At 41.2% G+C, this 17,377-nt stretch overlaps 1 protein-coding gene across 1 annotated transcript in view; it reads left to right on the top strand.

Annotated features, from left to right (window-relative positions):
* Window positions 1-17,377, top strand: part of PTPRR (protein tyrosine phosphatase, receptor type, R) — a 140,610-nt gene that overhangs the window by 54,353 nt on the left and 68,880 nt on the right. The window contains exons 3-4 of the mRNA XM_010561960.1: window positions 6,912-7,025; window positions 10,374-10,529. Coding sequence (XP_010560262.1) covers window positions 6,912-7,025; window positions 10,374-10,529 — 270 coding nt within the window. The remainder of the gene's footprint in view (window positions 1-6,911; window positions 7,026-10,373; window positions 10,530-17,377) is intronic.

The following is a 17,377-nucleotide window of genomic DNA, read 5'->3' as shown; positions in this document are numbered from 1 at the left end:
GGCCAAAAGCCAGACCTCACAGATGGAGCGTTTCTCACTCTTGTGTTGGTGCTTCCTACAGAAGTGGTCAAATCAGCCCCAAATCAGCTGATCTCATTTGAGAAATTAGTTCTTCTCCCTGCGAAAAGAAGTGTAAATCTGTCACACAGCTGAGACAAACCCGCTTAGTCACAGCACCCACCCACCTCCCGAGCAGCTTTGCCAGTCTGAGCCGCGGATGCCAGCGGAGTGCCCCGGCCTCACCCCCACCCCTGGTTCAGCATCTTCATCCTCCGCGATGATCCCAGTCCCCGGGATCGTCCTCAGCGGGTCCCTACACGTGCGAACAGGACTCGTACGAAACCCAGTATCTGGTCCAGGATGATGGCCAGCGCTCAAACCTTCTGACTGAGAAACATTTCCTTTTATCGCACTAGGGTTCCTCTTGGTTTCTGACGGCTAGGGGTTTGGCTTCGACTGTATGACAAGGTTTATAGTATCTCTTCTGTGCGGTTTTCAGGGACATTAGTGACTTTCAACATCCATCTAAGCATCCAGCCCTTTTTCTGCCTCTTGTTCGGTTTTTGGCCTCAGCAGCATCCTGTGGCAAAAAGGTCTGTGGATTAATTGCAGTGTGTGAAAGGCTGCTTCCTTTTATAAATTTTGATTTTCTCATATTTTAATGAACATTCACTTGAAAATCAGTATGGGGGAAGACGATACGGCTGTTTTAACTAATTAGATTAACCCTAGATATCCCATTAGTGTTACTTCTGTCTTTGATTTCTTTCAGAGAGCTTATAACATGCATAAATATTTAAATGTATACGCCTTCATGAAAAATTGATCAAGAGCCAAAATTGTTCTTTAATGCTATATGAGAAATGCATAAATCCAGGAAATATTATACTTACTTTAAACAAAGATTTTCCATAAAAGATGTGGGGGTTTTTTCTCTTGCAAAAATGTGAGTGAAGTTGTACAATGTAACATCTTGAAAAGCAGCATCCAAATATACAAAACTTCCACAGACTAATCAGGACTGAAGCAATCAGAGTATCCCATTCCTATCACTTTCTCTTAATGTTAATACAGAACCAGTTTAGAGGTTTTTTTCTCATCACCTAAACACTCTTTGGACAAGCACACTTAAATTTTTAAGGCTACATGTGAAATTTGGAACTGTTTGGCAGATTTGGGTTTTCTGCAGCTTTGGTGGCTCCTAATTAGAAAATGGGTGACTTAGAAGCATGTTCCAGGTCCAGAGCATTTCTCAGTGCTTTGCACTGCTTCTTGTAAACTCAGACACACACCTGTAATTTTTCTACTATTGCAGGTGACTTTCACTACACTTTTGTAGAATAGCCAAGACTCCCCCTTACAATTTTTCAGTAATTGGTCCCTGACCTTAGAATATTTAAATGTCCCAAGATTTATATTTCTAGTCACATCATGTTTTAGCAGAAATATATTATGTATGAAAGTTTGAGTAGGTCACGGCAGGCAACTGCTGATACGTAGAAACATGACGCTTCTTTAATTAATCACCAAGAATAATTGATTTTATACTCAGGAGAATTTTATCTTAGTTTACAGACGTAATTCAAAGTTTAATGTGGACTTCACAAAAGGGCAGGTTTCTCCTGCTGGAGAAAATAACATTGTAGAGGGAGAGGCAAACGGGAGAGGAGGGAATGCCACCTTGGGCACCAGTTTTGTGTAGGGCAAAGTGCCTTCAGAGTGGCACTTGGCAAAATGCTTTGTTCTAGTTGCATAATGCTGGCTGAGGACATGCTGGCTCCCGTGCGATTCAGGGACTACATGAGACACTAAACTTGCTGCGACACATGACACACATAATGTTATAAAAGCCAAAATCTTCTGGGGATGTGTGTTAGGCGCCTGAGCCAGCCAAAGGCGTTAACCTGATGCCCAGTGCAGCTGCGATCTCAAATCATTGAACGGCAACAGGAAAGCAAATCAGACGCGTGTAGGAGAAGAAAAGAGAAAATGCAGGTATTTTCACAATTTGTTGCCAGATTTTTTGAAGCCCTTTACCCAAACTGTACAAATACAGCTGCAACTATCACCTTCACTCCTGACAAATACATCCTTTTTTGGTTGTACAGCTGAGGCTGGCTGATGAGGGTGACAAGATGAAACACGGTGGCACTAATTAAGTGTAGACACTGTCAGTGTGCAGGCAGCAGAGCAGGGTGCTCAGATGGAGGGACCCACCCTCAGCCGGGCCACAGTCCAGTATTTGCTTTAGCACAAAAAACATTTTATAGCATTTTTGGTGACTTTCTTAAAACCTGAATGAATAAGTGGAGCACAGGCAGGTAAGACAACTCTTTTCTGAGCTTTCTCTTTTGTTTGGCCTAAGTAAAGAGGGGTGATTATTTTTATTTTCATTTTTAGAGTTGAGTTTCTTTGGTTTTAGCACAAAATAGAACTTACTACCCAATGGCCCTTAAGTATGTAAAATTTCTAGTATGTATAATTTGCTCATTTACTTTTAATATTTGTTCATAATGGTATTGTAAAAAATTATACTTTAACCTTTAACCTTCTTCATCCTTGATTATTTTTCTTCCTGTATATTCAGGTTAGCTGGAGAAAACACCACCTGTGGTGGTAGGATCAGGAGGAGTTTAGAGGGGAGTAATGAATGTGTAGAAAAGGAATGGTATATTTGAGGCTCATTGCAGAAAGGATATCACTGATAATAAGGAAAAGATAAGAAAGGGAGGCATCTCTGAATTTTTCTTGAGAAGCAGAACTTGACTTGGCAAATGATATTTTATTGTAATATCCTAAAAATATTATTTCAGAGACTGTGTTATACATTCATCCCTTCCATGTTGTTTTGTGGGTTTTTTTCTTTAACATGAAAATCTTTATCAAAAAGCCCCTATAGCATCTCAGTTGTCAATGGTCTTTGGTGTTTTTCTGTGCCAAGTTTCCTTTTCGGGAACTCTGTCTTCCCAAGTTTTCCACTACAAGCAGAAAACTCCTTCCCTTCAAACTACCTGTTTTGCTTGGATCAGATAAACCTAGAAACTGTCGCTACAGTTGCAATAGCCAGGTCGGTAATTGTTCAGGAAAATGAGTCCTCCAGGGTGCTCGCCTCTAGGCTCAACAAGTCGCTATTGCCAACAGCGGTAGCAGATTCAAAATTGTAAACTCCTTGGGGAGTAGGTTGCAATCCATGATAAACACTGCCGATGAGAAAAGGGTAAATGATTAGTGCTGTCTAACTGGGACGCTTCAGCCCTTTCTTTTCCAAAGCAAAAGGAGCAGCTAGAGGAACACAGTAAGACATAACTTGTGTATCTATGCTAACGCTTTGTTTTATTTATTTCTACGGATTTACTTTACAGGAGTTAATTTCACATTTTATTGCAGGTGGTGTTAGAATACCTGATGATTTCATCTGTGTAATTGTAACCTCTAAATGGCTGGACAGGTTTCCATTCTAGGAGTGATTCTTTTACTGACACTTTATATTGTTTGTCTAATGTACAGATATTGTTGCATTTGTAGTTCATCCATTATCAGTTTTCTGTCCTAATCTCTTGCCTTTATGGACTAGAGTCAACACAGTATCTAGGCATGCCATCAGGATGGCATAATAATATTAAAATATTAAAATTTTAATAATGTTTTAGAAATTTTTGACTGTTAGGAATAGTTAGGACTTTATTTTTTCTTTCTCTTCTCTATCTTCCTTCTCTCTTTTTCTTTTGTTTTTTCTTTCTCTGACTAACTTTTCCCAACAAAAAATGTCATAGTTAAGAATTTGCAGAAAGGCAATTTTGTACCAGACCCTCAGGTCAGACTTAAATTTCAGTCACCTTTGGGAGGGCACATGCCAGAGTTGAGAATATAATGCCCCCAAGTGTTGCCTTCATCACAGACCTTGATAGTGTCAGTATGGGTTATCGTATGATAACATTCATGTAATTGAGGAGACCCATTGCCTTTTAGTGCTGAGGAGGCATAAATTAGCCTGGATCTTGTCAGAAGGAACTTGGGAAAAGAGTATAATCTTGCCCTGTTCCTATCATTTTCCATAAGCATCCAGAGTTGGCCACAGGATACTGACCTTGATGTGTCTCCAGTCTGGTCCACTCCTGCTTTATGCCTTTACGCATCCAGTACAAACAAGGGGGTAATAGAGAGCACAGAGCACGTTTGTTATGTTCTGCTCAGTCCAAAGCAGGTGCTCTCGGGGTCCCATCGAGCATTTCTATACATTGTCTTTCACTGATCGAGTTAGAAATCCTGTTCCTGAAGTGGCAGATTCTGTGTCGCTAACTTTGCTCTTGATAGGAAGAGGCAAATGCACTCTCTTGTGCTGCCTGATGTAGCAAAGTGGTGGCCTATGTGACGCTTAATTTTTACTATAATTGCCGATGAACTAAGCTTCACACTAACACCAGCACTTGAGCAGCATATCCCTTGAATGGACAGCAAGGCAAAGTTCTTATAAAAAATGTGAGCTTTTTCTTCCTCTGATATTTCTTGGGGTCTTTTGGATGAATAGTCACAAAACCCCCTTTATTGCTGGACAAGAAGCACCCTGAGGTGAAGCTTAGGGACAAATTTCTTCCCACCCACTTAGGAGGTTTCCTAAAAGGGTCCTGAAATCTCCAGCTGCAAAGCCAGGTAAGCTTTCTAAGCAGGCTGACGCCAGACTGACAGAGCGAGTGCTGTGGTCACCAGGCTTTCCCCAGAACCACCAAGGACAATATAGCTGTTACAGAGACACACACACACTGTGCAGCCTTTTATGATTATTTGTTATAGGACACAGTGGACCAAATTCAGACCTGGTAGAAGGAAATGTGACTTTCCTGAAGATAACGGAGTTTCACCATGTTTTATTGTCCCTGGATATGATGAACCACAATCCCAATATACTAAATCTATAAGAATTTACTACCTCCTCATAGGCTTTTTAAGATCTTCTGTTTCATCTGAAGCTAGATATTTTTCTGGCTGTTTCATCTCTGTGTCTTTATCAGTGAGCTCTTAACACACTATTTAACAACATCTCTATTAATGTGATCTGATCCCTGTCTCAAATACATTTAAGTGGATGTATTTTGATTTTATGCCTACTAATTTTGCTCAGTAACAACAGTTAGCATTATCCCCATAACTCAGGGTCACTGACTTAGACAAGTGGTTTCGCACTCTTTACACCATCCTTATGGATCTCTAGGGACCCTCATGACAGCCTTCCTATTTCAGCAACAACTCCCTTTCTCATTTACCCAGGATCCTCAGACAGGGTGTTGACTTGCAGTGTAGTGACGGCTTCGCAGCTCCTAACCAAGTCTCCTCCACCATGGCCGGAGTGAGCCAGTCTGGGGAACAGAAGAAATGGTGCTCAGATCTGTTAGATCTCCGTATGTCCCCTCTCAAGACATTTCTCTGTTTCAATGTCAAAGCCGGAGTAGTTTTGTAACCACTCAGGATGCCTGTCTAATTCAAAAAGAAGCAAAGAGAAGAAGATTTTGCATATTGAAAATGCCAGGATAGAAAGGGTAATTTAAATTGAAGAATCCTATAATACTTCCAGCTGAATTAAAGCTCAGCTGTGTGATAAGAGCAGATCTCAGTTGATGCATCAAGACCTGACAATCCTATTAGTGTAAAAAAAATGAGAAAAAGGGGAAAAAAATTAAAAACACTCACAGCTGATGCAAAGATCAAATTGATAGTGGAAAAGGAAAGCAATTATTTTGTGGTTTTACATCATAACTTATAAATACTTACTGATAAATAAAGAACAACAGTCAAATTGTGTGATGCTGTTTTTTCTTTGAGAAAAAAGTTGCCTTTCTTTCTAGACCATAACCATATTCCCAGTGTGATATCTGACCCATGGATATTTAGTTCTCTTTATGCAGCTTTGGTTAGGAAGGAAGAATACTTACTTGGATCCTCAGAGCAGCAAGCTGGCCTATGGCTTTAAATAGGAAGTTTAAAATAAAAAGTCTTTTTCAGCCTAGGTCGACTGGCTCAGTCAGAACTTACTGACTTCCTAAGTCAGAAGTTGTCAGAAACGTTGGAAGCCTTCTGGGACCATCTAACACACTCCTCTTCCCTCTCTTCTCCACTACATACTGTCTGCAAAGGGGATATGGAAGCGAAGAAACGGACCCCAAAGTCCCACATGGAAGTATTGGTCACCAGGCATCACGTGAAGACCCCATATCTGGGTCTTCTTGGAAACAGAAGATTTGAACCTAAATTATTTCCTGGGTAAAATTCCACTGACTTCACAGGAAGGATTTGAACTTCAGGACACATTTAGATTTCACTATGATTCTAATACAGAGAAAGAAAATGCTTCAGTGATGTAGTTGGTCTCTGCTGAGAATTGTAGTGTTCTCTGACTCACATGAAGAAGTTTTAGGAAATTCAAGCATGTCGAATGTATCCAGAATGTTTCTTTTTTGATCTCAGAAACCGCTAATCAAAATTAAAATTGTATAATTTCACTATGTCTGACTCATTCTTCACCTGCAGGGAGAAATGCTAAGATAATATTCAAAGCAAATCTTCATTGTGTAAATCCAACATCTCATTCTTTAAAGGTGAATTGATGTTTAATGCTTGGCTTTCATTTTTAATGTAATAATTGTGTTATCTTGAACACTGTGACTTATCCAAGGAATTTAGCCAAAAACCTCTGGAACATATTTTGAACGTAGTTGAGGAAAGGTGGTACTTTGCTAACGAGCAGCATTTAAGATGCTTAAATTTTCCTTTGGATTTATTCTTTATTGTGATGCAAGTAGATTGCAGAGATTATCGTTCTGGGAAAAAAACAATTAGCGAAGAGTCCCAGAGATCAGTCATCTTGAGAACTGAACGTGTTAAGCAAGGAGTTCGTGTGAACTGGTTTTGTTTTTCAGACACTGCAAATGGATGTAAACAAGCTGAATATCACATTGCTTCGGATATTTCGCCAAGGAGTGGCAGCGGCACTGGGACTGTTACCTCAGCAAATTCATATCAACAGACTCATTGTAAGTACCAAGGGGCTGTGTGTAATAAAATGTACCTGGTTATTCTGAATTCTTGTAAATTTATTTTCCTGTCACTATGGAAAAGTGCAATAAAATAGAACAGAAAAATACTTTTTTCCATTTTTTTTTAATTGCATGACAGAAAAATAGATCTCCATTACAAAATGATTTAAATTTTCTTTTGAAAGGAAACCATTCTCAGGTACAGTCTAGAGAAAAATTAAGTCAGATAAATCTCTTTTGTGTCCTATTCATAAGCAGATTGCTTATCCCTTAGTTTTCATTCCAATGCAGTTCTACATCCCATTCATTAAGAAACACTTATTCATGTTTTGTTTCTCAAAGGTTGAATATGGCTCAAAAAATACCTATGATTCTGCCTTTCAAAGGTATCTTCACAATTTATACTCAGACTTCACATTAGTAAATTAAATGTCTTCTCACAATGTTAATATTCATGTTTTGCTATTCAGCTATAACAACCTATGCTCAGAAATGATCTTGTAGACTATGCTACCATATTTGCAAAAGACAACGACAAATTTGCTTCTAACAACAAAGACTTTTTAAAAGCAATTGTCATTGTATGGTTTTCTGTGTATGGTTAAGAGCATACATTCTTAACACTGTTGTCTTTTTATGACAGTTTTGCCATGAAGCAAAAAACCCCAACATTATGTGTGCATTCAATTCACACTGCCGAGGGAAGAAGAGTTATTTTATTTTATTCTACATGCAGGTTGAATATTAGGGAAGAAAATTGACAGGTTCAGCATAAAAGTATTTCCTGCCTTGATAGCTTGATAAGATTGTATACATCAAAAAGGATTATAAAACTCCTTCAAATAATGTCTCTGTGAGAAAGGATCACACAAGAAGTACAGCAGAAAAGATCAATAGGAATGCAATGCAGCCCTTTTCATGTTCTCCAGGGATGTCACTCATTTGTGACAAGTGATGCTAAATCTCCTTTGTCCCCTGCATTAACCAGAATGAAAGGTTGAAAGACATAGTCAGAGAAAAGCACAATTAAATGAGAAATGTTCCAGAGTTTGGGATGTGTATTTCAACATACCAAGTCACTCAGGAGCTTTCTTACTATGTTCTGTGGAAATTATGTAACTTAGCAGAAGAAATATGCTGTTTATTTTCCTCCTCGCTCCATAGCTTTTCCCTTTCTCCTCTCATTTGTGATCTAAGGGAAGAGGTAACGTCATTCTGCAGCTGCATATAGGTCAGAATGCAGTAAGTACTACTAATTAATTAGTCTTCTCAACATCTGTAAAAGTCTGCTATGAGTTAATATTCTAGTGACTTAAGAAAGAAAGGAAACGTTTGCCCTGTTTGCTCTAGAAATCACACACAGTCAAAATTCACAAGGAGGAAAAATATATCTTAGGAGACTTTGTTCCCAGTTTGCATCCTTCTAACATGAGACCGTTCCTCCCATGCAGAGTGCTGGCAAGCAGGCAGGGCACATCAAAATTCATCTCGCCTCATTTCAGCCTAGCCTAAGCTACTCCTCTAGGCTCCTGTAAAAGCAATAGAGAGAAGGGTAACTGGAGGAGGAGAGGCATTGAGATCCCAATTATTTTAGGATGGATTAAATCATTCTCTAGAGATGCCAGTCTCTCTCCGCTGACTTTGGAGGTGGTTTAAGATGACTGAAGTGAGGTAAGCTGACTCCCTCCCACCTGAGCCGCTCGTAGAAATGATCAGGAGCCCAGCAGCCAGGATGTGGTTGGGCAGAGGGAGAGCAGAGGACCAGCGAGCCCCTCACATATAACAACACGTAGTGTGCCAGGAAATACTAACTGGGCATTTCCAGTGTCTCCTTAACCTTTCTGGTAAATCCTCCTCCCATAAAGGCCTTTTAAGGGGCAGAGGAACTTCTAAACAGAGGAGGCACGAAACGCTGGGAATGCTGCGTCCCCACCAAGCCTTGCCTTGTGCCTGCCACCTACACCCAGAACCAGCCACCTACCCACACCGGAGACCACATAGGAGAGCAGCCTCAAATCAGCTTCTTCAGCTTGACAAAAGTCTTCACCTTGAATTGATGCTCCAGACCTGTAGGTCTGTGTTCACTGCTTACAGTCCCACTGAAAAATGCCCAGTCCCACCAGTAGCCAATGTCCTTACCAATCTTATTGAGCAGATGGACCAGCGGCACACGTGAGAGCACAGAGGGCAGATTTAAGGTAAACACGTTTGAAAGTGCCCCTTTCTGTGCAGCTTTACTTCTGAATGTGAAACTGCATCGATTAAGAATAGCAAAAGATGTCGTTTTCTTCACTTCAGTAAAGATAATGATGCACATTCGAGGTGAGGGGCAGGAGGTGGGGGAAATCAGGATTATCCCAGCTTGAACTGATCTCTCCCATCCTGTAACGATGAATAGCAAATAACGAGACCGGTGAGGTTCTTGCCTGCTCAGGCAGCAATGCAGGTAGTAGCTCCACGCATACCTTGCACGTGTGGAACCCCCCAGGTCTGGACTCGACACCACAGCCTCAGCTAAGGTGGCCGTAGCCCTGGGGAACCCGGGTTCCCACACCCTGTGTGGACACCAGCACTGTCTGGAGCACTGGTCTCAGGTGCTGGTCTAGTCTATCACAACCAGAGGAACCCTCTGGCAGTCTGTCCTTTTCCTGCCTTGCGACAGATTGAGCATCACTGACATTTCTAATACAGCACCCTTTGGGCTACCAGGAGTGCATCAAAGACACCAAGGCAGGAACTAATATAGGGGAGAGTAGGCATTCTCAGCTTACCCATTAAATGTAAACAAAACTTTTCTGGTCCTTTCATTTTGTTGTGCCATTTTAAGGAGTTGCACTGCAGTTGGCTAAAAGGACTTTATACTTCGTTGTGGTGTGTCTGCAATATGTTGACACGGGATTAGAAAGCAGTGCCAAAATACCACCGCATTATGCTAAGCATTCCTGTTTAAGGACTGCTTTCTAAAGCAGGGCTGCATTTCAGCTCAGATCAGGTGAACTGTCTACTAAAATCCTTGCTGGCACTTGCCCTTGTCCCCATCCCACGGCTCCTCTCCTCACCATGTACATTGACCTGTCTCGTTTGATGGTACTAGACTCAGGAAGAGGGTACCTTGCCAATAGTGAATGAGACAAAGCACACATGCCCACGTAGGGTATTTGCATTTTCTTGCACAGTCAGCTGGGATTTAAGGAGTCGGGGAATAGATATACTCTCCTCACAGAGCAGGTTGCAGCCTTTATATTCCATGCTTTTGGTTTTGGAATTATACTTACAGTCTATAGACAGCAGAGATTATCTAGTCTCAGACCCTTCCTATGATTCTGCATTTTTTTATTTTCCTAGGGGAAGAAGAACTGTGTGGAACTGTTTGTGTCCCCACTGAACAGAAAGCCAGGAATTTCTGAGGCGCTCCCATCTGAAGAAGTGCTGCGTTCCCTTAATATCAACATCTTGCATCAGAGTTTATCCCAGTTTGGAATAACGGAGGTCTCCCCTGAGGTTGGTTATCAATTTTCTAACCTGTAGTTTGTTACAGATTAGGCAGTTATTACATCCCTGGTAGTTTTGAGGCTGAGGTTCCCAAGCATGAGGCAGGAAATGTATAAGCTAAGATGGTATTACTGCTATAAGGCAATTATACAGCTAGCCCTGTTAAATTACTTTAATAGTGCTTCATTAGGCTATTTAAACATTAATATCCAGGTTCTCATCACCCAGGTGGGCTACCATGGAAATCAGAGTTTAGATCCTAAGCATGCATCAGTCACCACTTAAAGAAAGTGGGCCCAAGAACTTTTGGTCTGTTAGTGCGGGTCAGCAGGTATAACAATTTCAGTAGAGAGATAAATGAAATGCAGATGTCAGGTGTGAGCATTACTACCCGTGTAACTTCTGTCGGACATGATTTTGAAAAACTGAATTTGTACGTTGTACTCATGCTTCTCTTTATTCTCAGGAGAAGTGAGAGATTTAATTTGTTTAACCTGCTCCAAAAAGAGGGCAAAAATAAAACTTGTAGCTATTATTTGTATGACTACATCCATTTTGGGGTGGGGGGAATCTATTTCAAAGCAGAGACCACACTGCCATCTCCACAGTGTCCCACACATGACCAGTGAGATGGAAATCTAATTCTGGGCTGACTGCTTGAACTATGCACAGCTAATGAAAAAAAGCGAAGGCCTTTTGGAAAGGAAATCATTGAGCTCATAGACATGGTCACATAACATTGCATTTTATTTAGTGTCTTAGAAGCCCTTACCTACATATAAAGACCCTCAGAATTCAGTGTGAGGTCCAAATAACTTCAAACATGTTATCAAGAATTAGCATTTTCCATGGAAGCTCACATTTTGACAGAGGAGATGTCTATGTCCAAAAAAGTGGAAAAAAAGGAGAGGTTCTGATGAGCTGTGTTTCCCCCTATGGGTAAAGGCTTCCTTCTTTTTTTAACATCCAAACCTATGTTTGAGCCATTGCTGAGTTAGTACTGGCTGTTATGGTCACCTGTATTTCTACCGATTAGAAATGCTTTTGCTCATTTTAAGTATTCTAACTCTGTTTAAGAATCTGGAAGATGTCTTTGGTACAAAAAATGAAATATAAAAACAAGGCCAGTTTAATGCAATTTTACATGCTATACTACAGCAGCCTGCCACTATGAAAATGAGCGGATTTTCAGGTTTTAGCTTTTCTAATATGAAACAAAGCCAAGCAGTGCTGTCCAAACATGAAATCAGGTCTTTATATCACCCATCAGTGACCTGAGCTAAGCTTCCTTTAGGTCAGAATTTCCTTTGTTACTGAAGCATATGCGCCTGACGGTTGTGATAGATGCAATTATCTGTTCCAAGTACTTCAGTTGCAGATAATACTTCAGGTAGACATGGGACAAGAACATATATGAATAATAGATGAATGGAGAAATGTCATCAAGCTAGGAAGAGATGCTGGAAAAAAACACAGCACTGAACTCAAGATCTCATCTTAAGTTAGATACATTTCAATAATCTGGAGTGCTCAGATATTTGAATTTTCTCTCTGGAAAAAAAATGTAGACAAGCAGATGGAATCATTTAGAAAAGGACTATTAGAATGAAAGTTGTGCAGACTCTAACTCCTCCTAATACTGTTGGAGAAACAAGAGATTGTATTAATATTATAAAAGCTAAGGCCCTGATCCTGAAAAAAACCATGTAGCTTTACACTAATAGGTATTCCTTCTGGATCTCAGTAAATTGTTTACATGTTTAAGACTTCACAGAAAACAGCAGCTAAAAGACAACGTCATATAATCTTTACTTTCAGCTTACTCTCAGCTACTAACCAGTTATTTAATCCTTTCTCAACTTGCTTTAAGAACAAATCGTGCCAAACAAAGTAACAGCAAAGAAAATCAAAACAGGCAAACCTTTGAAGGAAGATATAGTTATACAAAGCTTTACATAGCTTTGACACATTATTTTACCTATTGCGTGTGTGTATTCCTGAGCTATCAATCCTAATTAAATCATGAGCTAATAAATTGTACACTCTTCCACCAAAAAGTCTGAATGTTTCACAACCAGTATTGTGTGTGCACTATCAGTGTATCTGCACAGAGAGGAAGCATTATCTGCATCTTTCTAGGTGGGTCGCTGACACAGAGGTGTTAGGGCTGGAATTTTTCTCCTTTTTTAGCTGCCTATTTCAGTATGAGTTGCCAAAGGCTTGAAAGTCTACTGGCTCTCTCTACAGTAAACAGGGAGAAAGAGATACGTTCAGCAGGCAGTTCATCCCATCTCTGAGATACCTCTCCTGAGACTGCTTGGTTGCCTCTTTCTAACAAGGCTTAGCTTAAACTAGACCCCTAGCTGTAGAGGGTTAATGGTGGGGCAGATTACTCTGTCCTGAGAAACTTTACCAAGATTATGTAGGAAAACCCAAGTGGAAAACTGAAGCTTTCTGCTTACCATCTCAGCCCATGGGGTACTACAGACAGCGAAAGTCTTAGTGGGTGTCGGTGACTGGAACTACATTTCCATTCATTCCAGTAATAATTTGCCAGTTCACATCTGCTGATGCATTAATCATGGATTGATCTATTTTCAGTTCAATTGCCTATCTCAAAATTCATATCCTAGTTTCTTATTCTGCACTAGCTGAAAAAACAGGTTCCCTGTATGCCTTTGCTGTAGGAACCACTAAAGTCCTTTGCTTCCTGGTGTAGAACGGGATATGTACCTCTGGGAATGTGAAGATTTAATTTAATGGAGTCAGTGCCTTTTCAGGCATCCAGGGCAATGGCAATACCTACCACATGTCCTTTCTCTTCCAGTGGCCTATTGCAGTTGCAGCATTTATTATGGTCTAAAGTTTGTGTCTGAAGTGGGACTGAGGATTGTGTTCTGCTCCATGGTGTGTATCAGGGCCAGGAGCAGCCTTCCCCAGAACAAACTACCAAATTGGTGGTGGGACTAAATTCAATGACTCAGGCAGTCCATTTATTATGGTGGGGGAATCCTGACTTCCTAATGTCTTTAAATTGTGCTCAGAGAAAAAAAGAAAATACTGCTGGATTTCAGAGCTTAGTAGAGTAGAAGAGAACTTGAGGTGGTTTTGAATGACAAAAATAACTGAAGTTACTCCAAGTAAATTAAAGGTTACTGTCTTTTGAGAGATAAGCTAACTGCCAGCTGGGAAACGTGGCACTAAAGGAGAAATTTCCAGAGTTCATGCCAAAATTACGCCATCCCAAAATGTACCATTACAGCCTCCTTGCACAAGGCTTCTCTTGGTTGCCTTTGAAGTGTGTGATATTAACTTCTTAGAGAAGAAATCAAAGGAAGCAATCATGCACTTAAAGCATAAAGAAACCGTAAGTCATTGTAGGGACAAGTGATCAAAACCATTAGCTTAGAAACTGGGAACAAAGCAGAGCCCAAGGACGTGCTCCTGTGATCAGGCAAGGCAGACGTAGCGTTACACCTGCACGGTTGCACCCTGAGCACCCCAGCAGGGACCAGAGTCCTGCAGAGCGGCCAGCTTTGACATGAAATCACACCACTTTATCGCACCTGCGTGTAAGGTAGAGTCTTTGGGGAGGCTTGGTCCTGGGAGATGCTAAGTGGCTATTATCCAGTGTCCTGGGAGTCTTGAGAGGTCACCCACGTTCCTGCATGTTTTCACTGGGGGTGGAAGTGATTTCTTGGCAGACTTTCCTAACCTGGCTTAGCTAACATAGTTAAAATAGCAGAAAAAAACCAAAGCAACTCAGCATGAACTTCGATGAACCCTTTTTCATCTCAAGTTCAATCCCCAGCGCTGTGTAAGCTTTCCTCTGCACTCAGAACTACAGCTTGCTGTGCTTTCATTAGTGTTTCAGCCCAAGGAACTAATTGGGGTTAACTGACCCAACTTGCAAATCCACCTATTTTCCAGTGAAGACTAACCTTTCCTGGCAGCTCCCGATACCTTGGCAGGATCTTTCAGTCACAGATTTTACAGTGACTTCTTCAGGTCAATGTCTCTCTTGGTATTATTGAAAGCTGGCTGCTTATTTTACTTGTTTGTAGAAATAATCCACTAGTTTTCCATAATAAGACCAGAAAGGCCAGAGAGGATTTTTAATGTCTTTTTTTTTAAAAGAAAGTTTATAAAAAATCATTTTTCTAAACACATTTGTTCCGGTTCAGAGCAAAGCAGATACCTGTGCCAACACTCTTTGGTAAGGTTAGCAATATCACGGGATTGTTAAGAATACATCGATTCTTCCCCACCTTGAATTATGCTGAACTTAAACTGTTTCAATTAACCTGCCTAATTCTGCCTGAATAACGTACCTGACTGTGGAGACTCCTTAGGGAATGGAGTCAAACACTGGGGGATGATGCTCTTGGTGATGTCCATGATGATGATGAGCCTTTCTCCCTGTAGCCAGGTTTGCTCTGGGACCTGAAAGTACCTGAGCTACTAGAACTCCCGTGCCGTCCCACCTGCTCTGGTATTCCCCTGCCTTTATCAGCTGTGGCTTTTTGCACCTTAGTTTGAGTTTATCTTCCTTCCCTCTGGTGGCAGTGCTACATTCCCACTCCTCAGAAACTATCCAAAAGTTTTAGTGGATTCTCAGGCAGGAGAAGGTTCCCAACTGAGTGAGAGAAATGCGGAGGAACATCAGTCAATTAAGATGCAGCACATCTCTGTGCAGGACACTCATTGCCCATGGTCGTGGACAGAAGTCCTCTCTTTTTTGCTTTTTCCCTAGCATTCGGCCATCCTGTGAGCTTGTTTCCTGGGCGTCAACAATTTGTAGTGAGCGTGGCAGTTGCCATCCCTCTTATCAGTTCTCCCAGACCAAGGAACAAAGTTCTGAATGAGCAGCACTGACGTTTCAGAAAGCAATTCCTTATCGTGGGCGTGGGATGACTCAGTTACTGTGGGTCACAGCCTCTTCTGTCATTAGGGAGCAGCTTAAGCAATGATTCTCCTGTCCTGCAGTTAGATCCGAGGGAGAGATTTCCTTGGTTAGGTGAAGGTACTACTAAAGTGTTTCAAAATGGGGTGTCAGATATGTTTAAATTGTGGCATACAATTTTTTTCCCCTTTTTACAGCATTTGTTGATATTCTTTGAACTTCATTTTTAGAAAGTCAAATCAGGGAAAGACGCATCCTGAACACATGTACCATTAGACAGACATCATGGAGATTAATTCTCTTAGACTCAGTTATGTATACAATGTCTATTATAAAATATTTTAAAAGTTTTGTGACACTAATGAATTACACTTAACTTAAGACTCGCACCCACTGAGTCAAAAATTCCTCTTAGATCTTCATTTACTTTTTAGCGTATTTGTCCTTTCAGCGAAGAGATACAAACCCCCCCATTTCCTCACAAAAGGTCAGCACGGCCGATTCTCCTTCAGCTCCTGCTTTTTATCTAGATTTCCTCCTGAGAGATCTGAAACACTGGAAAACCATCAGGTAACCCACCCAGGGTCAAACACTTAGTTCATAGCTAATGGGCCAGAGCTGCAGCTGCTGCTGTCGCCATGGGATTCCCATGGATCTCAACAGGAGCGGTCCTGAGCGCGGAGCAGCTGCAGATTCGGGCTCTGAGCCAGTACTGGGACCCGAGTCCTGCGCCGTGAGCACGGCAGAATAACCTCGCTGTGCTGAGGTAGCAGATTGCACGGAGAGCTGCAGCCCGTTAGAGTGGCAACACTGCTTGAATACGTCTAGGAACAATTTTTGCAGAAATATCTGTCAGGATTTCCAGCTTATCTTTGAAAGCCCCGGTTTTTAAGTTGCTCACTTAGCACCAGACTGACACTTATAAACCTTGTTAAACTGTCAATACCTGCAATACTTTTAAGCCCAGATCGTGAAATGCTGTGTGATTACACACACACATACAAATACACTAATTTTACAAGGTCTCTTTCTTTAGTTTAGAAGAAGGAGGTAAAGGATTTCCATTCTGGTCCCTAGAGCTATGACTTCCAAAGAAAACTCTTCTTTATTATGCTTTCAGTTCTAAAGCAGATAACTTGCATTTCTTTTAGCAAGCAAGTCTCTGTAAATTAACCATACTACCAAATCTTTCTCTAAATGTTCACGTTTTGTGGCAGTGTGAATTGTCTTGGATCTGCAGTGACTTGAATCTGCATTTTCCTGGCCCTTTTCAAAGCAAGCAGGGCACAAACCTGTGCTGAAAGGAGGACCATGAAAACTATGTTGGGATCCAGCATGGAGCAGGTTTTTGGCAGCTTGTCTTCTCTTCCCCAGGCCATGATCTCCTCCTCCTCAGCAAGCTTTTCCCCATGCATTCAACCTCATCAGGACTTTTTACGTTTGGGAGACTGATGGACACAAGGAGTTTGCTTGATGTATTAACTGTTCGAAAGAGCGGGCTAATGGGTGGCTAAGCAGACTTTGGAGCATGAAGTACCCATGTAAAGTGCTAGAGGGTCCCTGCAGTTACACAGGTCTGGTGAGCAGCCACTCATCTTTAAATGGAGGAACACTTTCCTCTGTGGAAAACTCCCAGTCCTCTTACACAGCGTCCCCAGAGAGGAAAAAAGGCCACCTTGAGATGGGAAGACAACTCACTAGTTAAATGAGAGATTTAATTAAAGCCATTAGGGAATTTCAGCAGGAGGGAAACACCAAGACCTTGAACATTTATGGTGGAAACCAGAATTTAAGAAAGTCATTTTTACTCAGTCTGGGTAAATACACAATTGAGAAAAGAAAAGCAAGTAGCTGAAAATTGGGAGAGCAACGTCTACTGACCTGCAGTCGCGGAAACACAAGATGACATACTTTATTCTAAATAATATATTCCAGTTAGACTGAGGGTACATGT

The sequence above is a fragment of the Haliaeetus leucocephalus genome, unplaced genomic scaffold (assembly GCF_000737465.1).
Source record: "Haliaeetus leucocephalus isolate CR32 unplaced genomic scaffold, Haliaeetus_leucocephalus-4.0 Scaffold151, whole genome shotgun sequence".
Taxonomy (NCBI): Eukaryota; Metazoa; Chordata; class Aves; order Accipitriformes; family Accipitridae; genus Haliaeetus; species Haliaeetus leucocephalus.
This window is presented reverse-complemented; position numbering and strand designations above follow the sequence as displayed.